The sequence below is a fragment of the Eriocheir sinensis genome, unplaced genomic scaffold (assembly GCF_024679095.1).
Source record: "Eriocheir sinensis breed Jianghai 21 unplaced genomic scaffold, ASM2467909v1 Scaffold5, whole genome shotgun sequence".
NCBI lineage: Eukaryota > Metazoa > Arthropoda > Malacostraca > Decapoda > Varunidae > Eriocheir > Eriocheir sinensis.
In genome coordinates this window covers 1,017,110-1,041,299 of record NW_026111831.1, presented here as the reverse complement: position 1 = coordinate 1,041,299, position 24,190 = coordinate 1,017,110, and the positions used below count along the sequence as shown (strand labels likewise).

Here is a 24,190-nt window from a genome sequence, read left to right as displayed (position 1 = left end):
CACACACACACACACACACATTCTTATTCTCTCATTCTATCACATCCTCTCTCTCTCTCTCTCTTACAGGAGTTATCTTTTGTTACTTATTCCACTCTTGTAAGTCTTTTTTTTCATCTCTGGTGATCAAGACATATCCACCATTCCACAACCATTTCTCTCCCTAAAAACATGTAACCAACCCATCTCAGTATCTGGTGCCTGACCTGTATGTTGTATTGTCTCCATTTACTGGATAATATAAATCTAACAATGACTTGCATGATTGTGTAACGCGGTTAGTTGACGTCGATCGAGTCAAAAATACATGTTATTTGCGTATGGGTAAGTTTTTCTCTTTCCTGCCCCAATACTTCCTTCTATTTACTCGTAGTGAGTTTTGATCAAATCTGCGACGCTCTACATAGAAGGCTGTACATGCCTTTGATAAATAAGGCCATGGTCATTATATAATGAACTTTATACAGAGGAAGTGTGAGGGATCAAATAAGGTGGGTGTGGAACATTTCTTCTACGGAATAAAGACAAGGAAATTCTGGTGTTTTTGTATTAAAACCTGTATATACATCCTTAGTGTATATACTGCAGCAGCAGAATAACTAAAAACATATGATATGTGGAAGAAATATGGCATCCAGTGTTTTGGGTGGAATTGCTGGTTCCGCCCACCAGCTAAGCTCCGCCCCCTTTCCCCCTTGCTTCACCTCACAGTGAAGAGCGACCCGCTGAGGGCCACTCCATGTATATAATTCCTCCGAGGTGGCAACCCGGGCGTCCCCCCTGCCCTGTGCCCCGGGGTGCTGGCTCCTCCCCCAGGCTCAAGGGACAAGGAGACGCATATGAGCACCGGGGCCACGCGCAGCTATAGAGTGTGCCCCAAACTTTACCTTTATCCTCTGCGTGGAGACAAGAAAATAAGATGTCCTTCACAACAACGTGTGGACTGGCATGTAGGAGACTGGGGGAGCACCAAGCTGTTGTTTAAAGCAAGAACGGGAACCCTGGAGGCGAATGGCAGGAACAGGGACGCGGGAAACAGAGCTGTGGCTGCAGGACACGAGAGAGAGAAACGGTGGAACATCTAACTGTAGAATGCAGCAGCTGTGAGAGGCAGAGAGGGAGTAACAGCCCCAGTGTGACAGTAACAGGCAGGGAGGAGTGGGGCAGGAGGACAACGGGGCAGTGTGCACAGTGTTGGGGCTGTGTGGAGGCAGGGAGGGAGTAACAGCCTCAGTGTGACAGTAACTGGCAGGGAGGAGTGGGACAGGAGGACAGCGGGGCTGTGTGGAGGCAGGGAGGGAGTAACAGCCTCAGTGTGACAGTAACTGGCAGGGAGGAGTGGGACAGGAGGAGGCAGGAGGGAGTAACAGCCTCAGTGTGACAGTAACTGGCAGGGAGGAGTGGGACAGGAGGACAGCGGGGCTGTGTGGAGGCAGGGAGGGAGTAACAGCCCCAGTGTGACAGTAACAGGCAGGGAGGAGTGGGACAGGAGGACAACGGGGCAGTCTGCACAGTGTTGGGGCTGTGTGGAGGCAGGGAGGGAGTAACAGCCTCAGTGTGACAGTAACAGGCAGGGAGGAGTGGGGCAGGAGGATAACAGGGCAGTGTGGAGGCAGGAAGGGAGTAACAGCCTCAGTGTGACAGTAACTGGCAGGGAGGAGTGGGACAGGAGGACAACGGGGCTGTGTGGAGGCAGGGAGGGAGTAACAGCCCCAGTGTGACAGTAACAGGCAGGGAGGAGTGGGACAGGAGGACAACGGGGCAGTGTGCACAGTGTTGGGGCTGTGTTGAGGCAGGGAGGGAGTAACAGCCTCAGTGTGACAGTAACAGGCAGGGAGGAGTGGGGCAGGAGGATAACGGGGCTGTGTGGAGGCAGGGAGGGAGTAACAGCCTCAGTGTGACAGTAACAGGCAGGGAGGAGTGGGACAGGAGGACAACGGGGCTGTGTGGAGGCAGGGAGGGAGTAACAGCCCCAGTGTGACAGTAACAGGCAGGGAGGAGTGGGACAGGAGGACAACGGGGCTGTGTGGAGGCAGGGAGGGAGTAACAGCCTCAGTGTGACAGTAACAGGCAGGGAGGAGTGGGGCAGGAGGATAACGGGGCTGTGTGGAGGCAGGGAGGGAGTAACAGCCCCAGTGTGACAGTAACAGGCAGGGAGGAGTGGGACAGGAGGATAACGGGGCTGTGTGGAGGCAGGGAGGGAGGAGTGGGACAGGAGGACAACGGGGCAGTGTGCACAGTGTTGGGGCTGTGTGGAGGCAGGGAGGGAGTAACAGCCTCAGTGTGACAGTAACAGGCAGGGAGGAGTGGGGCAGGAGGACAACGGGGCAGTGTGCACAGTGTTGGGGCTGTGTGGAGGCAGGGAGGGAGTAACAGCCTCAGTGTGACAGTAACAGGCAGGGAGGAGTGGGACAGGAGGACAACGGGGCTGTGTGGAGGCAGGGAGGGATTAACAGCCTCAATGTGACAGTAACAGGCAAGGAGGAGTGGGACAGGAGGACAACGGGGCTGTGTGGAGGCAGGGAGGGAGTAACAGCCTCAGTGTGACAGTAACAGGCAGGGGACAGGAGGCCAGAGGAGGACAACAGTGTTGGGGAGACAAAAAGGAAGCAGAAAGCCTTGCCAGGACAGCCCAAGTGTTCCTCACGCGGTGCCGGAAAAAAGGCACAAATGCTTGCATGAATAAGTCCAGGGAAAAGGCTTGAAAACAAGTGATTCAAGCTGGAAAGTATAGAGCGATGGTGTATGACAGTGAGGAAGGATATGAATGGTATAACGCCATTGCCGAGCAGTGTGTGTGATGACAGCTGATGATACACTACTCTCCCTCATATGCCGTGTACGTACTATTTGAAATTGTGTATCCGACATTCTGTATACGTCAAATAAGATATGGAAGCGCTATGGCCAGGGACCTCCTTTTTAATTATTTCTTATTAGAGCAACAAGTGAAGCAGAAATAATGAAATAAGGAGTAATACTATAAAGAAATTATGATAGGCCCGTGACCATCCAACGTCCGTGACATGTTTCTGCAATGACGCCTGAAGCACAGACACACCAGTTGGATCTAGCCCCCAGCCTCCGCTCAGGGGCACACCATCATCCGTCCAAGCCTCTAGCACCCTCCACCTTCGAGGCCGTGCTCCTGTGGCTTGCCTCGCCCACTTAACACTTGAGAAAGGAGTCTGCAGCCAACCAGTCATCTGAAAACAAAACATCCTCACGTCTATCACTTCCTCCATGCCGATTTAAACACTTGCATTTGACAGCCCCAAGGTTGTCTCTTGAACTCAGCAAGCCCAGGAAAAAACACGTAAAAATGGTGCCTCACCAAGAAGTGGTGGACACTGCCCGGGATTACCGTTTCACTCGTCAGGTAAGTGTGGGTGTAACTATCACTTGGCTCCTCGGTTCAAAGTCCCACATGCACATGCTGCAGTGCGTGCCCCTTTCGACATGCCCACGAGGTTTATTGCAAGACACCTTTACAGATCATAGTACACTTGTGGCCCCGCTGACGAGCCCACGTCCCAGCCAAGGGAGCCCCGCCCCCGGCCACGCCTGGCCCATCGTGAGGCAGCCAACAGTAAGTACGGCCTTGCAGGCACACGCTGTTCCTCCCCGCAGTGATTAATTAGCAAAAGGATGAAATTTGTCACTTCATTATGTACTGTAGAAGTTATCCAAATCAAGAATATGTGAGAGTACAAATTATCGCCGTTTAACGTCAAGCGTCAACTTTTGAGAAATTCCTATTAACGGCGTTTTAGCTAAAGCCTTTACGTCGTTAACGGAATTAACGATTTAATGCCGTCTGTGTCCAACACCATGTTTTTCACTTAAAGTTTCTCTGGGAATTTTCTTCACGAATTCCCGACCCTTTCTTATGTAGTATGATGACCGTCGAGTAGATTTTTATGAATCATTATGAAATAACAATATAAGCTTTGTCTCGACTCCAAAGCACTCAAATCATTACATCAGTTCTCTACCCGTAGCTAGTAAAGCCTCGTGGTCGGCCGAGCCAGTGTGCGCCAAGGTCATTGAGTAAGCTGCACTTTGGTGTTATAATCTTTTCGGCACCCTTTGCTCGAATATCATACGCAGCGATCACTGTTGCTGACGTCACGAATAGTATTAATCAGTTAAGAGCACACACACAAGATCGAATACCTATTGAAAAATCATTATCATTTCCTTACTCTTGTTATATTGTTTCCTGGGCTTTTTATTATTGTTGTTTTATAACGAGACAACTTTTTGAGTGGATGAGACTAAAGGGACGCCCACGTAATTTATGGCTGGGGCAAGTCGACCTATCCTTGGAGGGGGCTAGAATGAGAAGGGCAGCTGCGTGGAGGCTTGCCCGGGTTGACCGTCTGGGGCAGGGTTGTCTGGGGTGGAGGCAGCGGGTGAGTGACGTGACGCACCTCCTGGCGTATGCTCCCTTATTTTTATAGTATTAGTTTAGTTACTTATAAATGAAACCGTGCACATGCACTCATCGTATTTAAGGTCACTTTTCTTTAAGTTTTCCTTTGTACTTCACTTATTATGGATAATTGTCCCCATTTTCCCGTTCCTGACAGAATCCCGTGTGCGCGTTCTTGACAAATGGAATGCCTTTATAATTATAGATAAATAAATAGATAAATAGTTATATATATATATATATATATATATATATATATATATATATATATATATATATATATATATATATATATATATATATATATATATATATTTGTTAATTGACTTTAACAGTGGCGCCCTCTACCCAGAAGCTCCGAAAAGTCACCCATTGAATAAACAAATACCTACACCAGGCTGAGCGCATAAGGAAGATCTATATAATTCCTAGAAGAAAGAAAAATCAGCCAACAATATAACTGTTAAAAAAAAAAAAATTGACTGATCTTCCAATACCATTGCGTGCTCGCTCTCGTAACGGACGAGTACCGAGTTACTAAGCCCGTATTCTCAAATACACCCACTTACACCCACATTTGATTAGGCTTTTGTAGAGGTTGTGGGTATTTTCAGGGGTAGTTCGATGAGTCTAGTGAGAGTTTAACAAGGCTTCTGCGCGCCATGAATATGAAGAAAAAAAACATGAAAACCCGAGTGATCTCCTTTGTGACCTTTGGAAATACTTGTGAGAGCCGAAAGCGTCATTACGGGCCGAAGTGCATTGTTAAAGGCCCGTGACCCGTCCACACTATGCATCATGATGCGCGCAGTGCTGAATGGACGTTGAAAAACGAGGTTTTCAACACGATGCAGCGTAATGAACGCACTGATGGGCTATTGCTATTTTAAGGGTACTGTAGGTTTCATCCCTCAAGACAATCCTGTGACCAGTACGTGCCTCACAGATATCGACTATTGTCGGACCACCTTATCTGTGTTGCCCTTGATCGCCTTATCTTAAACGTAAAGGATAGAGTAATATAACAATATTCCTGTGTTTAAAAGCTATCAGAGAGACGTCACAAGGAAGACAATTAAGCGTCAACTCCAAACTTCACACACACACACACACACACACACACACATACACGGCCCGGTAGCTCAGTGGATAGAGCGTCTGCCTCACAACCTGAAGGACCAGGGTTCGATTCCCCGGCCGGGTGAAGATGAATTGGGTTTATCTTCTTTCACGTGTAGCCCCTGTTCACCTAGCAGTGAGTAGGTACGCGACGTTAGGCAAAGAGTTGTGACCTCGTTGTCGAGGTGTGTTGTGTAAGTGGTCTCAGCCCTACCCAAAGATCGGTACTATGAGCTCTGTGCTCTTCCGTAGGGGAACGGCTGGCTGTCTCGAGAGAGACCCGCAGCAGACCAAGAGGTGAATTACACACACACACACACACTATGGCTTATTAATCATCTTGAAGTTATTTTTAGTCCACTACAAAGACCTTTACCAACGTTCCTCACCACCACCACCTCCATGCTGATCCGGCAGAGCTTCTAATTTATTTCTGCATCTGCTGGTTGTACGTGTTTATCGTGCTCTAACAAAGGTTCTAGTTTATTCTTCCCACTTTGTTTTCTGATTTTAGTGCAATCATTCCTGTTCCGGCAAAAAAATTTTATTAGATGATCTGTCTGTTGTTATGATTGTGCTTTCCATCCTGCTCAGGCAGATATTCCATTTTCATCTCTGCTAACCCTTATCTTTTCTCTGTCTACTCTGATTTATAAATTTACGGGGTTGTCTGATGTTCCTTTGATTGTCCACCTGTTATTAGTTCTACGCAAGATATGACCGAGTAAAGTCGCACCACAGTATATGATCAATTAATCAATGGAGGCATGCGTCGGGGGGCGCGTCGCCTCACTCACCCTACGACGCCAAGTCCGGAGATCCCTCCGGGCGAGTCTCCATGCAGGCCCCTTCCCATCCTGAGTACCCTCTGGTAGCCTGGTAGGATCTATCGACTTGCTCATTCCACGGCCTCTGTGGGCGTCCCCTTGGCCTCCTCCACTTAGGATTGTCTCTTACAGAGACAATCCGATGAGCAGGATCAGCTTCTGTGTAACGTGCCACGTGTCCTTATAGCCGGAGTTGGCGTTGACGGACTATGCAGGTAATAGATGTCGAATCAGTCTCAGGGAGTAGTCGCCGGTTTGATACAAAGTCATTCCAGCGATATCCCATGATTCTGCGTAGGCATTTATTATCAAAGGCATCGATCCGCCTCTCCAAGTCCCCATTTAGTGTCCATGTTTCACAGCCATATAGTAAGACAGGGAGCACAAGGGACTTGAAGATCCGGATCTTTGTCCATCTTTACAGGTATATCGACAACGCCATATACTCATGCTGAACGAGTCCATAACACCGTGGGCCAGGCCAGACCGCCGCAAAACTTCTTGGCGAGACTCACCGTTCTGCTGAACTACTACGCTACCAAGGTATGTGAAATTTTCCGAAATTTCAATGTCCTCTCCACACTCATGAACAGACGTACTGCACTGTTTCATCTAGCAAGCCTCCAAACATCTGTACGTACCTTGCTTGGTCTTGGCCCGAAGTCCCGGGCTTCGCCTCCTCGTGCAGTGCCTCGAAAGCCATCACCAAAACCTCCAGCGACTCCGCCACTATCAACACTTGCCTGTGCCATGACGGGCTGGGGCCGAACACCATCCAGGCCCCCCAGACAAGCCTACCGGCGCTATAGGCGTAGACGTAAAAAAAAAAAAAATAAATAAATAAAAAATAAGGTCAGCGACCCTGGTATTGCCAATGGATCCTCCACAATGACTCTGGTCCACAACTCTGCTTAGTATCTAGCCCATACAAGTGTGGAAAAGCGATGGGGCAAGGACACAGCCCTGCCTCACTCCCGCATTCTGGGGAAAGAAGCTGGTGGGGTCAACAACTGACCGCCGTCGGTCAGTTGTTGACTTACCAGGCGTGAACCCAGACTGTTCAGCAGATCTTTGTAGCTTCAGCAACTGGCTGCGAATTCGCATCAGCAATAGATGGGGAAGCACCTTGCCTGGCACACTGAGCAGTGTAATACCACGGTAGTTGTTGCAGTCCTGTTGGTCCCCTTTCCTTTTCCAGATAGTATGTAAGACATTATATAAGGCCACATATAATGCTGCGATATAACAAAAACTGAGCATATATAACAGATGATAGGGCAGGGTTGTTTTATGTACTTCAATCTGGTGTAATAGGTCGTGAATATCGGAGATAGAAATGTTATAGTTAAGCCATGTAAACATGCGCAGATGAAACTACTGAAACTATTCACACACACACACACACACACACACACACACACACACCCGTGACTTTCAGCGTGTGGAGTAGAGATAAACTCATATATCGCTGTGTCATAATGATAAATTAACTTAGGTAGTGGTGGGCTGAGATAGTACGGTTTCCAGTGGCAGTCACAGGGAAGCGTGGAAGTGACGCACATCATCCTCTTCTTCCTACTCTTCCCCCGCCTCCTTGAGTCACGCGGCATTAAGGCATTAGCACCGTTAAGTTAGTGTAAAGGTAAGATAATTATTTGGTTGTTACAGAGGGAGGTGGATTATTATTATTATTATTATTATTATTATTATTATTATTATTATTATTATTATTATTATTATTAAGGAAATCCTCAGACACTTACTAAATGAATCGTACCGTGTTATGATGATATATGGTAGTACACAGATATGTGATTTATTAATAGGCGAAGGAACTTTCAACCTTGTATTTTTTATTATTATTTATGTCAGTTGTGTCTTCTGGAAGCTTAACATCTGTACCGAAGTCCAGTGAAGCGGTGATGACTCCCTCAGCTTTCATAAACATTTTTTTTTTCTCCTGCTATTATTTCGTTACGGACACAAGTTATGAAGCGCTGTGCGGCCTCTGATTCCGAGGTGATTCGGCTTGGTTGTGTGAACGTATGTAGCGCCAGACAAGTAAAGTACTCTATAGCGGGTTATGTTTTGGTCCTCAGTTCTCATTCAAAGACAGAAGCGGTCATATAGTTTGCAAATTTGCATCGAATATTTTTTTTTTTATTTATTTATTTATTTTTTTATTATTTTTTTAGCAACGTTTTTAATGTGCTTTTTATCGACAGATTACAGTAAACGTAAAATTAGCGGAACGAAAACACATGGTAACTTACCTCGCAGGCAACGTAAGAATTAAAAACTTTTTAAAAGTCTTTAGGGCGCGCAAGCATGACACTAACACAATTTAGTAGGGTTCTTACGGGGCAAAAAAAGTCTTTCGCTCCACCAGACGTGATGCAAGTGTGGGCATGGCCTTATCTTACGTAATTTAGGGCACTAATTTCAGAAATCACCCGGCCAAGCATCCTTCTCCTGTCAGTGATGAGCTATTCGACAACATATGCGTGGATACCCTTGGTTTGAGTTTTAAATTTCCCGCTAAAAAATATAAAATGTTAAGCATTGAATGACCAAATATACTCCATAGATAATTCACAAACAGTGTTTTTCAAGGCATTTGGCTACTTTATATGCAATCCATTGCTTAGCATTCATGATTTAAGCCTCATGTATATATTTTTTCTCTATTTTACCAAAATTGCTTTCCAATAAAACGATTTGAAGAAAACGTATGTTAAGGATAGACTCGTATTAAAAATCCTGCGATGTTGATATAAGCTCTGTGACTGTTTACATAATACACATCTGCCTCAATGACGACGCAAAGGCTGTCAGTGAGAAATAGCTGTATTTGCTAATATATGTATGGATAACTTAGACTTGAGTTTTTCATACACTGCTGCGTGAACGGGAGCATGGCCAAGGCATTGTGAGGTCTCAATTTTAGGCCTTCACTTGTTTAGCCTACGTCATATAAGACCGCCGTTTCATATTCACTCCAGCCTCAGTTCGAACTTCGAACACGTATAGACTTCCGGGTTTTGAGCCGAGGCTGATATAAGCATTGGTCTCCACTAAGACCATTCAACTAGTAAATATCCTAATAATAAATCGAAAGGGACTATAAAACATGAATCACCTACAGCTTATTGTTTATTGGCTCAGCCGAGGTCCTGAGCATCGCGCACATCACCCTGCCGCTTGCTGTCAAGTCTTCAGCCGATGCAAGGAAACGTGCGGCGTACTCAAGGTCGAATGAAACATTGTTGTTGTGTACCCAGGTTATACTGCCCTGCGACTTGTCAGCCGTTGTCATGGGATAGGATACTATAAAAAAATATATAAAAAAAGCTGTTCAAGGCCTCTAGTGAGTTGAGTGTTGGTGGTTATTATTATTATTATTATTTTTTTAGTGTGTGTGTGTGTGTGTGTGTGTGTGTGTGTGTGTGTGTGTGTGTGTGTATTAAGTGCCTTGCTTTGGCATTTGATAATTTCTCTGATCGAGTGTAATACGAACACTGCAAAATCAAGTTGTGGTTCCAGCTCTTCATGGATCCCGGCTGTTTCAGATGAGGTGGTGGGTGGCGGCGGTGGGCGTGGCGGCGGCCCTGCAGGTGGTGGGGGCCAGTAGAATCCTCTTCTTGGCTCCACTCTCCTCCAGAAGTCATAAGAACTTCTACATGGGCATCATTAACGCTTTGGCTGATAGAGGACATCAGGTACGGTCTGGGAGCAAGGAGTAGGCTATACCTACAGTTAACGTGAAACTTCTGTAAAAGTAAATTATTCTGATATATTTTTTTATTACTTTTAACTTTAAGGGGATGGATACTCCTTTTCTATGGGATTATGACTACTATTACTGCTGCTACTACCTCTCCTACTACTACTACTGCTGATTCTACTACTAGTATACTAGCTACTACTACTACTACTTCTACTACTACTACTGTTGCTACTACTACTACTACTACTACTACTGCTGATTCTACTACTAGTATACTAGCTACTACTACTACTACTACTGTTGCTACTACTACTACTACTACTACTACTACTACTACTGCTACTACTACTACTACTACTACTACTACTACTACTATTGCTACTACTACTACTACTATTACTACTACTATTGATGCTATTACTACTACTACTATTACTACTGTTACTACTACTACTACTACTACTACTACTACTACTACTACTACTACTACTACTACTACTACCACTACAACTACAAATTTTCTAGGGGCTCTAATTTATTTCTCAAGTCAAGTGTATCATAGCCTTGTTGAAATGAACAGTTTAAAAGTTAAATTATCAACCACACGCAAAGCACAGTCGCTTCATTTCTACAGTAAAGCACAAATTTCGGTCCAACACAAAAAGCAAATTAAAAACTGCAAAATCAGTGACAACACATGAAGTCCAGAAGAGGTATAATCATGTTACCTTCTGTAATTATGAGATATTTAATAACAATTCATAACATATCAGCAGGTGTATGGTTGATGTAATTGTAATGAAAAGTTGTTTAAGGAGATTGGACAAATTTATATATTGGGAAGTTGATAGACTCATAGATGTTTTTTTTTAGGGTGACTATGCTCTTGTAGACTCAATATGTGTGTTTAAATGTATTCTTTTGTAGTATCCTTTGCCTTTCAAGCCCTATATAGGACCTACAGTAAAGTAAAAAGTGAGACCTTATATTATACACTTGATATGAAGCCTAAAGTTCACAAGACAGCAAGCACTATATTATAAATAGAGATTTTTTTTCTTTTTTCTGGTTCATCTATTTGTTCTATGAGTTAATGGCAGCTAATGGAATTCTGAACCTGTTTGATAATCATAATGCCTCAAGTCACACCTCCATGAGACAGACACAGAACCCGTTGGTGGGATATCCTTTACTTTGGCTGTGCTTGTGGCTTTGTGCTGCCTTGTGATTCTAGTGGACTCATATGTGTCTAAGAGAAGGTAGAATAACGTTAAAATTTCCATCTTCCCCAACAGATCACACTACTGACGCCATACAAGGCTTCCAGAGTGAAGGAGAATGTCCAGGAGGTTGTGCTTCCAAACATGGACATGGCTAATGTTATTTCAAATTTTAATGTATTTACTGGAAACAAGGTGCTGAGACCTCTTCGATTCTCAATGGAAGCTCCTAATCTCTGTGCTGATGCATTAGGCGATCCTCAGACTCAAAACCTGCTGAAAGAAGAGTTTGATTTGGTCATATTGTCAATGTTCTTCAATGACTGCTTCTTGTCATTTGTCCATCAGTTAAAGGCAAGTTGTATGAAATGGCAAGTATTTAGTTATTAGCTGTATATACCCAGTCCAGTGAGTGTGAAAGATAAGGTGCATGCAAGGGTGTAACTGGCTTCCAAAAGTTGAGGGACAATACTGATATTATGTTTTTAAGTGTTGGCAGCGACATGAGCTTGTACAGCTGGGGATTGAAATGTATCTGAATTTAGAAATGCTTCCAAGGGCAAATGGAATAGATCTTGGTCAGAGCTAAGTACTTATGAAAAGGAACAGCAGTATTATTGATGAAATGTAAATGGAAATCCAAATGAACATTTACACTGTTACATTATTTACAATACCTGTAGTAACAAAAAAATAGCTTGTTACTATGTTAATCTACTAACAAGCAAAGATTCTGCTTGGTAGAGAGTTCCTGGACACCCAATAAGTGTGGAAGGATGAGCCATTGCACTGGATTCTACTCAAGACTCGGAGGTAAATTTGCCAATCAAATTAATGATGTAAACTAGTTCTTTGGTGGGGTTGATTACTGTAGCTTATCAAGTTATTCAGAGATTTAGCTTTAAATTCAATAATAGTTTTGGCTATAACTCTTCTTTTTGAGATCATTTTAGGTGCCAATTCACTATGAGGAAAGCTGTGTACCTTAAATGATATCTCTTAGGCACCCTCTCCTCCTCAACTTCTTTCCATGAGCTCATGTTTTTATTAATATCCTGTATAAACAGGTTATCCCTGTCAATCGTTTCCATTTCTTTCATCATCTTATACATTGAAATCAAATTTCCTTTGTGTTTGTGTGTGTGTGTGTGTGTGTATTTACCTAATCGTATTTACCTAGTTGTACTTTTACAGGGTCTGGGCTTACGCTCGTGTGGTCCCATCTCCATATCTGTATCTGTCCAGTTTTTCCTTAAAGTTGTGCACACTCTTCGTCTATACTACATCCTCACTTAGTCTGTTCCAAACCTCTGTATGTTTCTTTGCGGGAAGCTGTGTGTGTGCATGTGTGTGTGTGTGTGTGTGTGTGTGTGTGTGTGTGTGTGTGTGTGTGTGTGTGTGTGTGTGTGTGTATTTACCTAGTTGTATTTACCTAGTTGTGACATACAGGAAAAGAGCTACGCTCGCGCTGTCCCGTCTCCATATCCTCTCTTATCCAACTTTTCCTTAAAATCATGAATGTTTCTTGCACAAACCACCTCCTCCTCCAGTCTATTCCAAGCTAAACTTTTTCACATCTCGCCTGCACGTGGTCGCCCTCAACTTCTTTCTATGTCCTCTCGTTTCTCTCTCGTTCTACACACACAGGTCCTCTCTGTCCAGATTCTCCACCCCGCTTGCCACCCTGTACACTGCTATCAGGTCTCCTCTCTCTCTTCTTCTCTGCAGGGTTGTGAGGCCCATGCTATTGAGTCTCTCCTCATACGTCCGATCCCTAGTGTGTGTGTGTGTGTGTGTGTCAGAGGAGATGCTGTAACACTGACTTATCTTTTTTCTCATACTATTTTGGGGTTTCCACATCTCTGTCCCCCAGCCCCATTCTCCTCTACTTGGTGCAGATGACTTGATGATGAGAATGGTGACGGCTGAATACATGAGTAACAATATTCAAATTTCCAGATACCATATGCCCTTGCTGCTACTACTGGACTTTTTGGACCCCTTGTAGGCTTTGGAGGAAGCATTACCTTTCCATCCTTTGCCCAAAACCCTCTCTTCCCCTTCAAGTCCCCGTATTCCTTCACCGAGCGCATCACTCTCTCTCTCTCGTCTGTGCTTTTAGATGTGGTATTCAGCTATGTTTCTTATCGGTAAGTATTCCTGTCTTATTACAGGAAGGTTACATTATACATCCATTCATTGACTTTTATAACTTTCAAGATTCATTACAATATGTATCTGGGAAGAAAGTCCCTTGTATCGTTAACTATGTCAGCAACCTTGATTTATTTCATTATATTGCTCACAATCTAATGACCAACACACAAGAATTTTCAAGATCCAAAAAGTCTGAAATGCCACTGATGTCATAATGGTAGATTAACATCTTTTAATCCAGCCTTTCTCATCCTTCTCTGGACTCAACACCTTTGTACTTAGGTATTGGCAGCCCAGCACCCTGTAAGTCAGGCTTAAGTTCCTCAGTGCATACTATAATTTGGTTGCAAAGACTACATTTGCTGCAGCACCATGAAATGCAGATTGATTTTTTTTTTTTTTTTTTTTTTTTTTGTTGTTGTTGTTTTGTTTTTTTGTACAAAGTAAGTGATAAAAGATTGCCTAACTGTTATTATTATTTGGCTTAATCCATTTCCCAGCTAGACATCAAATCAGTTTCAGCCCCTAATGGGGTGAATAGCACAATAGGTTAGAAAGCATTCCCATACCTGTTGGTCTTGGGTCAGTGAACAATACCTTAATTGTGTATTTTCTTAAAAAAAAAAGTCATTGGTCTATCCACCTTGATATGTCAGCACTGTTCAATAGAACTCTAATCCCAATCTTGATTTTACCCCTGTTTTCTCCAGTCACTCTTCCTCAAGGGTTGTGGCCACAGCAGACTTACCCAGTTGTCCCTCCTCATTGCCTCCCATTTCTTACCATCAGCACCTCCCTTCAGCCTCTATTGCATATTTTTTCAACTTTATCAGTTTACCTTATGCTTATTTTAGTGGTTTAGTAATTTCTAATTTACTGGGAACTTCCGACAAGTCCCGTGGCTAAGCTCTTAATTGCTGCCAGTGACTTCACTGAGTTCCCAGGAAGTGTAACCATGTGTTCAATTTTTAATTCTCAAGTGTTACATGTTTCTACATTATTTGTCTCAGCTCACCTCTTATACAAAACCGGCAAATTCAGTTTACATTTTTAATATCAACTGTGTTTGTAGAACTGAAATATGTTAGTATAATAAATGTTAAAGTAATGATGATGAATATAAATGAAAGAATCTTTTCAGAATATTTATACCACTTTTTACATATTGCCATTTGCAGAAAATATGGAATTAGTACTGAAATAGCTAGAGCATTTAACTCCATGCAGAAAAGTCTCCTGAATACGTACAATGGTGTAACTAAATTATTGATGAAAAGCAATGTTATTCCTAAGAATGTATCACATCCTCCTTCAGAGAGGCATTGGTCACTTTACTGCAGAACTGCCGGTACCAAGAGCCTCGTCACGTGTCTCCCATTGAACCATTTTGTCTTATTTCTTTTACACTAAATTTTATTTTTAGTTTAACTTTTACTTTTTATTTCACAAAATTCAACATGAATATTAAAGCTGACTAATCTTATTATGTCTTTTGTCATTGGTCTTTCACCACCCTATGCACTTCTATTTGATTTACATTTTTTTCTTTTTTTCCTTCCACTTATGAATGGAGAAGGCGAGTTGTATTTGAACATGTACTCATCATCTTTCTTATCTCTTTCCAGGATGGAAAGCGTCTGCCACCAACGTGGGCTGTGCCCTGAAGATATGCCAAGTTTCTCAGTTATTCGTCAGAACTCCAGTCTTGCACTAACAAACGCGTTAGTAAGATTTTCTTGAGATAAAGTTTATTTTGATGAAATTTAGTTTACAAAAAGTTATTCATTAGCTAAATGAAATTTTACAATGTTGGAACTCCTAAACTCACGTATGAGTTGAGTATCAAAACACCACTCAAATTATATTTAAATATTTCTCTATTTCATCCTTTGTTTCCTTTTTTATCGAAAATAATACTGCAGGTATTTTTTATAAATTCAATTTGGCCTTGAAATGTCTCCTATACTGTAAAAAAAAAAAAAATTGTACAGCCATACCTAGGTTTACGAGCTTAATTCGGTTCAGAATTTTGCTAGCAATCTAAAAAACTTATAAACCAAAACCATAGCGCTGAAAATACAAAGGTCGCACACTAGAGCACAAACGTAAGCAGACTCAGTGCGCAGGTGCTACCTCAGCAAGTAATAACGCGGACAGACCCCATTCCCATTGTTTTCCGCTCTGAGCGCTCTCATCGTGCGGTGAACAAAGGGAACCCACGCTCGCATCTTCGACTTGTACAAACAGGATGCTCGTACACCAAGTCACTGCTCGTAGAACAAGGCATTTTTAGTGATATATTTATTTATTTATTTATTTTATTATTACTTTTTTTTTTTCATGTAAATCAAAATACATGTAAAGTAAGGCACTCGTAAAGCGAGGTATTACTGTACTTGATCAGATTAAGGTTGAGGACTGAGTAGCTACCAAGTTCAACACCTATGTGCCTTGAAGACACTACAGTGGTCGATCTAAATGCCTCTCTACTCCTCAGTGTGCCTCTGTGAAAACTGCCCCTCAGTGATGTGTAATGTTCACAGTGTACTGGGTATGTTCAGTGTATGAGTAGTTTATAGATATGATATAGACTTGACTTTTGAGGCAACCTCGAACTACAAAGATCCATTAAATAAATGAGGACTGAATACAGGTGAAAGAGGGGCAAATATCATGCTTCCTGGCCATGACTGTATGCAGTGCTTTTCAGAAGCTAGGAAATTAACTGTGAGGTCTGTTTAATGTACAGATGCACAGTCCCATCAATAATACAAAAAGTAGCAAAACATTATTATTCTACAAGGAAAGCCAGATATTAGCAAGTCTCAGATATATGGAGTGCTTCCATCTAAGCTTGTGCTTTAGGGGAGTTTCTGTGGGTGGGAGAAGACACCCAGGCACACAGGACAAGGCCCAGTGGAACAGTGGGAGAAGAAGAGACAGTGAGGGGCTGTTAGCTCTCTCAGACCTTTAGGTGGGAGGATGCATTCCAGACACTACCAAATTTTCTACTTCACACTGTTTACCTCCCATTCACACCAAACTGTTAATGTGTGTATCTGCCTGAGTTAATTTTAACCCAAGTTTACTGTGGAATAATATTCAATGTTTATGAAGTGTTTTTACTTTTATTATGACAGTATAAAGACCCTGGAAGTTCCGGCTGAGCCATCTGTGCCTACCACAATATACTGTGGGGGAATCCACTGCCACCCATCCAACCCCCTTCCCAAAGTAAGTGAAGGAGAGCATTCACTTTGTCTGGATGAAAAAGCCATTATCTAACATTGCCCAGAACAGAACTCCATAACAATAACCTAAGACATATACCAATGAGGCAAACTCTGATATTATTGTTAGTGTCATTTCCAGCCTTTCAAAGTGATCAGTTCTACTTTCCCTTGAGATGTACCATAATTGATTGGTAATATACGTGTGCAGGACTTGGAGGACTGGGTTGCAGGCGCTGGGGAGGATGGCTTCATCTTCTTCAGCCTGGGTTCTGCTGTGATTCCGTCCCAAATGCCAGAAGAGTGAGTTGTACTTTTTCTCTGGAAATTTACAATATGGGACTATGCCACCGGTGCAGTGGTTGGCATCCCTGACTTCGAATCTGCGGACCTGGGTTTGAATCTCGCCTTGGGTAATTTGCATACAGACCGCCCAGCTGTTCATCTTTGCTCTCTGAATGGTCAATAAATGGGTAATAACCTGGAAGAACCTGGGGGAGTTAAACTGTGGTAACCAGGATGTTATGCTGGCCTATGTTTCACTCCCACCACAGGCTCAAAGGGCCAGTGGGACATATGAACACCACCATCATATGCAGCTATGCATATGATGGCATAACATGCTCTCAAGTGTATGTATGTATGCTCCCAATTTTAGCGTGACATTTACGAAAAGACCAGGGACTCTCAATCAGTGGGTATGGTAATTATCCCCAAAAGGGCTAATAAGGCAACCCCACAAGGTCAGTGGAAGTCTTTGTTATTATAAAAATCGTATTGAAAGTTTACCTAATGACATACCCTTGAATACTTCCTGAGTCTGGATCCCATTGCTCAACTGCATGAAGATTCAGAAAGATGTGTAAGGCTGTGATAAGGGCACAACTTTTTTTTTTAATCTAAAAGCCTAAGCTTAAAGATGACAAAATTTCAACCACTCAATTGAGGCGTGCCGCGCCAGAACCTCGTAACCCTGAAATTTGAGAAATTGAGATAATGGCTGCCCCAGAGAGCAGAGAGGTGGAATTGTCATATACCGTGGTCGGACAGAGGAAATCCGATCTTCTAGCCACCTAAAACAGGGTGCTAAGACAGTTAGTCTGGTCTCGACACGCAAAAAAAAGTCGCGACTAACTCCCTGAGGCGTGGGCCAAAACCACGTAACCAAGACGCACGTGTAGGATGAGCCAGCTATCATCATGAAATCTTCACATATTCCATTTTACAACACGTACTTAATAATTTTGAACATAGGAGGAAGTCAATGTAATGGATAGGAGTATTAAAGTTCCGGTACGGATTAAAAAAAAATTTCGCTCGGTAAAAAAATCATAACATTTTCATTTTCACAGCTATCATCATGAAACCTTCACATATTCCTAATAAAAACAAGTACTTTTATAATAAAATTGTAAAAAAATTCCAGCAAATTTTTTTTTTCCGCCACTGAGTAGGGGTTTCATTAATTTATTTCAATAAACCAAAAATTTTCCGATTTCCTATCAGAACCTAATTAACAAAACAGAACTCTTCAAAACCTTTCATTTGATGTATAGTTATTACATATTCTGACCATTCTTAGGTGCATTGTCAGTGTTTAACTTTATGCGCGATTTTCTCAAAACTACGATTTTTCGGTTACGAGGTTCTGGCGCGGCACGCCTCAATTGTTGTAGGAGCTTTAGGATATTTCTATTGCTCGCTATACTTTACATATACTTGGATGAGACAAGAAGTGATGTACTGAGAAGAGTATGCTGTGTTATGGTACATACTTGTACTTGTGGTTAGGCAGCAGTGGTGGTTGTGCTCTTATATGGCTGATGCCTCATTTTTTAACCTTCAGCTTGAGGTAACATGTATTGTATCTATGACCTGTCAGGCACCGAAAAACTTTGTTGCAAGTGTTGGGGTCTTTGAAGCAGCGAGTGTTGTGGAAGTGGGACAAGGAGACCATGGATGACCTGCCACCAAACGTGCGCCTCAGCAAGTGGCTACCCCAGCAAGACATTCTAGGTGGGGCCACACTCATGCCCAGTAGGGTGTTGTGATAATCATCATCATCCATTATTCCCACTGCTGGACAAAAGCCTTTCTCAACATCATCCACTTCTGGGTCTGGTGTTGTGTACTCTGTTCTGCTCTGACAAAGAATCTGGCTTTATTTCTTCATCTGGTTCTCTGTCTGCTGTTAGTATACTCCATTTTTCTCGGATAAAAGTTATAATTTCATCACTACACCTGTTTCCCTGTCTGACTTTAACATTTCATTTTTCTTCTGTAAATGTTACAATCTCATCACCACTTGTTACACTTCCAGTTGTTAATGTACACAATTTTTCTTAGACAAAGGTTCTAATTTCATTTCTCCCTCTGGTTCTCTGTCTGTCCTTGCTTCTACAATACCTGGATTGCAACTCTGTGTCTTTGATTGTCCATCTGTTATCAGTTCCATGCATGATATGACCAGTAGAAGAATTTCATCTTAAGTGGTGCTTCTTAGTGAAGGGGTTAGCACCCTCATTCAAAAGCTGCAAAATCCCTGGTACAGCTCCAGGTAGAGTGGAGATGGATTGGTAGTGTACTCACACCTGTTCGTCCATTATTTAGCAATCCTTCAGTACCAGATACATGCCTGGCCTTCATTCTGGGGAGGTGGCTCTTGCCTATGGGTCTTCTGTCACAGCACTCAGTCTGAGATGCCATAGCATGATAGCATAAGGGGAATTGGCTCTTAGGGGATGAACCTTACATGCACAGGGCACTCAAGGCTGTTTTTCATTATAATATTACGATTTTCTTTTCCTATGCAAGCACTGTAACCCTCAGTCTTCAAACCTTCAATTGTGAACTATCCTGTTATCACTAGTCATTATTACCATTATTCATATTCAAATTTCTTTAACTTATGTACTCATTCAATTGTTTATAGTTATAACTTTATTATATAAGTCAAACTTCACCATTTGCGCACATATGGGCGGTCTGAAAGTGCGCAAATGGCGAACTTAATAGCCTATGGGGAAAAAACATGAGCGGTCACGGCCCAAAAACCCTCCTACCAGAAAAAAAAAAAAAAATGCTGGTAGTAAACACGTCATACTCACGTCCAATCTCTCGCTTCTTTATTTCACTGTCCACCTTCTTAATCACTTCCACCTGTGCTATGGTCATCATCGGCTTCCGGGGTTTAGGCTTCGATGACGCTGCGTGCAGCATGATGGTGGTGCAAAGGTGAGGCAAAAAACATCGAATAAGCGCAGTCACCACGAGACGAGGAGAGGCGATCGGGTTATGGCGGGAAACATGTCGTGTACGTTGGCAGTGTTCTTCACTGGCGGCAAAGGGCGCGCGGGTGGTAGACAGCTGTACCTCGCCAGCGGACGCCATTTTGCTGCCAGAACAGCTAGTAGACGTCCTCAGAAGATCAGCGGACGCCATTTTGCTGCCAGAACAGCTAGTAGACGTCCTCAGAAGATCAGCGGACGCCATTTTGCTGCGAAAACAGCTAGTAAACGTCCTCAGAAGATCAGCGGACGCCATTTTGCTGCGAAAACAGCTAGTAAACGTCCTCAGAAGATCAGCGGACGCCATTTTGCTGCGAAAACAGCTAGTAAACGTCCTCAGAAGATCAGCGGACGCCATTTTGCTGCGAAAACAGCTAGTAAACGTCCTCAGAAGATCAGCGGACGCCATTTTGCTGCCAGTGAGACGCCGTTACCATAGCGGCGAGGTGCGCAAATGGCAAGACCACCTGGGCAAATGGTGGGATGATGGCCGCAAATTGAGGCCGCGCAAATGGCGAGGGCGCAAATGGTGAGGTTTAACTGTACCTCCATGTAGGTTTTGATGATAATGTTGCACTAGGCAACAAAGACAGAATAATGCAATGTTTTCAAGTTCTATTTTAGTGCCATATTTATATAGAGATCTATGATCTAGACCAGAATTTCACCACCTATCGATAGCTTTTTAGCCGTGACCACCCTCATAAGGAAAGTTATAATTACATAATTATAGAGATCCAAGCTAGGTCAGCACTTGGTGACTTAGTAAATCAGTTAGTCAATAGTAAGTAATTTTTGGGGTCTCATTCACCGGTCTCTCGGTACCAACACAGGTCATCCCAAAATGCGCCTGTTCATCACACATGGAGGCCTCCTGAGCACCCTGGAGTCCATGTACCATGGGGTTCCAGTCCTGGGCATTCCTGTTTTTGGTGACCAGCTGACAAACATGCTCATGGTGGAGAAGAATGGATGGGGGAAAGTTCTCCACTGGGAAGACTTGACTCCTGAAACACTGAAAGCCAAGATATTTGAGGTCATGAATGATGAGAGGTAAGCTTTCAAATTGGAATAGCACATTATACCATTACATAATGGTAATTATAAGAAAGCGCACATTCTGCAAACTAATGGCTGCAAACAAAAATATCATTCCACTTCAAACTCATTGTGACTCAGTAGCAGGAGGGGAGTAGAGGGTGAGGAACGGAGAGGGGAATGAGAGATAAACTGGCAAGTAATGAGAGGAGACTTGCTGTGAGAAATGGGGGTAATGACTAATAAGTACTCGCATAGTGAGTTTGAAAGTTAGGTGGTTTGATACTTTTGCCTGCAACTCTACTTGTACCCCAAACCATAGCAGGGCAGTGTGACTATATCCATATTGATACTACTTTCCTTCCTCTTTCCAACATTATGGCCTGAGGAGGAGGAAGTTGATTTTGATGCAAGACCACTTCTAACTAAGTAGTCCATAATGTTACATTGTTCCTGCACCAGTTTGAGGAAGGAGGCCCAGTGGAGGTCAGTGTTGATGAGGGACCAGCCTCAGCGGCCTGAAGACATTGCTGTGTACTGGGTGGAGTACGTGATGCGTCACCACGGGGCACCACACCTTGTTAGCCCTGTGCGGTCGATGCCTTGGTCAGTAGTGAACTTGCAATCACCTTGATTTTACATTACTATAGTAAATAGCTGATGTAACAAGCTGTTTAGAAGGATATGCCAAACATGGTAATTTACCTTGCAATATAACAACTCTGTAGTTAGCTTATTCCTGGCAAGGTACAGTCTCAACTATAACTACAGAAATAGTAATATAATAGATCTGATTTAAAAGCAATGGTAAGAGTTGCATGAACCCTGAAATAAACTTTGTCTGATCATTTTCATAAAAAAGTTAAATATCTGTACATTGTTCATTATTTTTTTCAAGTTTCTTCCTTAACTACTTGGAAATGTCCCTTGGGGTACTTGAAAGCCTGAGAGACCTTCCATGTCCTATGATGAATAGAGTTCCGGGATGTTTACTGTTACTGTGAGTTTTTGAAGCCACAAGTCTGTGTTCTTGCAGGTATCAACTGTACAATGTGGATGTCTGGGCCACCATCATCGTGGTGCTGCTGCTCCTCCTCTATGTGTCCTTCAGGGTGTTCAAGGCTGTGTGTCGCTGGCTGTTTTGTGGAAAGAAGAAACAAAAACATGACTAAAATTTTAGCCATGGTAATTGTTCTTATCCATATCTGTCTATGATTCACATAGACATTGGTTTAGGTGTTTCTATAACAGGACATTATCAATAAATGAACAAATAAGGAAACATTACAAAAAATATTAGCTATATATGAGAATTTTTTTATTACTTTCACTTTTACTTGTTTATTGTTCCATAGAGAAAATGTACAGCTTTAAAAGTAAGGGTGAGGGAGGAGATGGTAATGTAACAATTCTGGGGTAAGACAATGGGATGAAGTACTATTCCCACCATCAGCTTCCCACACCTACGTTCCTTTTAGTTCCCACTTGACATACTGAAGCAGAAAGATGTACAGTAGTCACAAACAGAGATCAAATACCACAAACCAATTCTTTTTCATCAGTGTTGTTGTACAAGAATGGAATAAGTTTCCACTCTCAGTGGTTCCGTACAACATGACGGCTTCATTTAAAAACAAAATTTAACTGTTACTTCCTGTGCCTTAATATTTGTTGAGGCAGAAATGTAATATCTTAGTGGCTGTTAGATACTGTTTCACTCAAGTATGTGCATGGACAGACCACTAATCATGTAAAACATGTTTGGCCCATAGTGTATGTGCAGTCTGAGCATCTATGTAAATCTTTGTAAATCAAAATGTTGATTATAGATAAATACTGTCAGTGGCCTATGCTGGATCTCTTTTGGAGCCCCCCCCCCCCCCCTCCTCCTGCCTCTTCGTTCACACATTTTTTTTCTTTTCTTGTGTATTCACCCCACAAGTTATATCCCTGTCCTAAGCAATGTAAAGTAAATGACTTGCACTGTATGATCTCTTACTCTCTTCATGAAAATAAAATACTGATAGCTTGTGTGAAACTGATTTACAAATCACTATTATTCAGAAATGCAGAAAGTTGAGTGGTAATTTCTATATATAACTGCAAAGGATTTTGCAAGAATTTTGCAAGAATATATGAATTGTTACTGTTAGAAAAACATATAACTTAAATGCTAAATAGTGGCATATAGGATGCAACAAAAAATAACAAAAAACTAAAACATTTAACATCAGCAACAACTCCATAACATAAAGTAATAATACTGAAACTGATACCAGAATGCTGTAGCTCCTCATATCTGGATCTGGGATCTGTATTTATGATGCGCAGGGCACCTGTAGGCTACAGACACACGCAAATGTGTTGGCTGTTGGGGGGACGGGGGAGCCGAGTGTGCAGGGGAGGGGAGTGAATCAGGTGTTGGTGTGTTGTGGTGACGAGTGAGTATGTATTTGTTTTCTGAATGAGTCCATTGATTGATGATTGATTGATAGTTTTTTTTACCGCAGTCTAAAATCTGATGAGGGAGGCTGTTCCAGTCACGTATGGTGAGTGGAAAGTATGAGTGCTTAAATGCGTCAGTGTTAGATTCAGTTTGAACAATCCTTCAGATAAGTTAAAGTTGTCATATTTCTGTATACAAACTGACTCTTTTATTTTTTCTCCTCCTAAAATTGTTACACTTTTTTTTAATTATTTCACAGGAATCCCAATCGAATACACATAACCCATCATGAATTGAAATTTTACAAATATTTACTTACTTATTTGCGAGGATGCCAAAAGCGTTCTCCACCACTCGTCTTGCTCTGGACAGCCGGTAGTTGAAGACCCTCTGCTGTCGAGTCAGTCCTCGGGAGGGGAAGGGCTTCATCATCCACTCCTTGAGGGCGAAGGCGTCGTCACCAACGAGGAAGTATGGTATAGGCGTGTCTTCTCCGGGGAGTCGCTCTCGAGGGGGCAGGCCGATATCATTCCTGACGATGGCTTGATACAGGTTGGAGTAGAAGAACACTTGGGCATCACACGTTGCACCATTGGCACCAACGGAAGCGTAGATGAATTTGTAATTGTAGTCGACCACACCGAGTAGGACCAGGGAAAAAAAAACTTATAACTGAAGTACAAGGATCCGGTGTTAGGTGGTTT

General features: G+C 42.7%; 1 protein-coding gene across 2 annotated transcripts; it reads left to right on the top strand.

Annotated features, from left to right (window-relative positions):
* Window positions 1–3,104: 3,104 nt before the first annotated feature.
* LOC126992648 (UDP-glycosyltransferase UGT5-like) lies at window positions 3,105–23,069 on the top strand. Of its 2 annotated transcripts, XM_050851442.1 has the most exons (14): window positions 3,105–3,379; window positions 3,495–3,589; window positions 6,806–6,924; window positions 7,909–8,023; window positions 9,951–10,100; window positions 11,404–11,682; window positions 13,288–13,478; window positions 15,111–15,206; window positions 16,626–16,719; window positions 16,927–17,018; window positions 18,598–18,731; window positions 20,836–21,055; window positions 21,503–21,646; window positions 22,077–23,069. In XM_050851442.1, the coding sequence occupies exons 5-14, from the start codon at window positions 9,951–9,953 to the stop codon at window positions 22,210–22,212; spliced, it is 1,536 nt and encodes a 511-aa protein (XP_050707399.1). In that variant the 5' UTR covers window positions 3,105–3,379; window positions 3,495–3,589; window positions 6,806–6,924; window positions 7,909–8,023; the 3' UTR covers window positions 22,213–23,069. The 2 variants fall into 2 exon arrangements, with proteins under 2 accessions (XP_050707399.1, XP_050707400.1); XM_050851443.1 differs by lacking the exons at window positions 3,105–3,379; window positions 7,909–8,023 and having other exon boundaries at window positions 3,502–3,589.
* Window positions 23,070–24,190: the final 1,121 nt, after the last annotated feature.

Excerpts from the sequence above, each read along its gene's own strand:
- LOC126992648 (XM_050851442.1), top strand. The coding sequence starts at position 9,951 with ATGAGGTGGTGGGTGGCGGCGGTGGGCGTGGCGGCGGCCCTGCAGGTG. Across the intron at positions 16,720-16,926 it reads CATCCAACCCCCTTCCCAAA|GACTTGGAGGACTGGGTTGC; the intron begins GTAAGTGAAGGA and ends ATACGTGTGCAG. Across the intron at positions 18,732-20,835 it reads ACCCCAGCAAGACATTCTAG|GTCATCCCAAAATGCGCCTG; the intron begins GTGGGGCCACAC and ends GTACCAACACAG.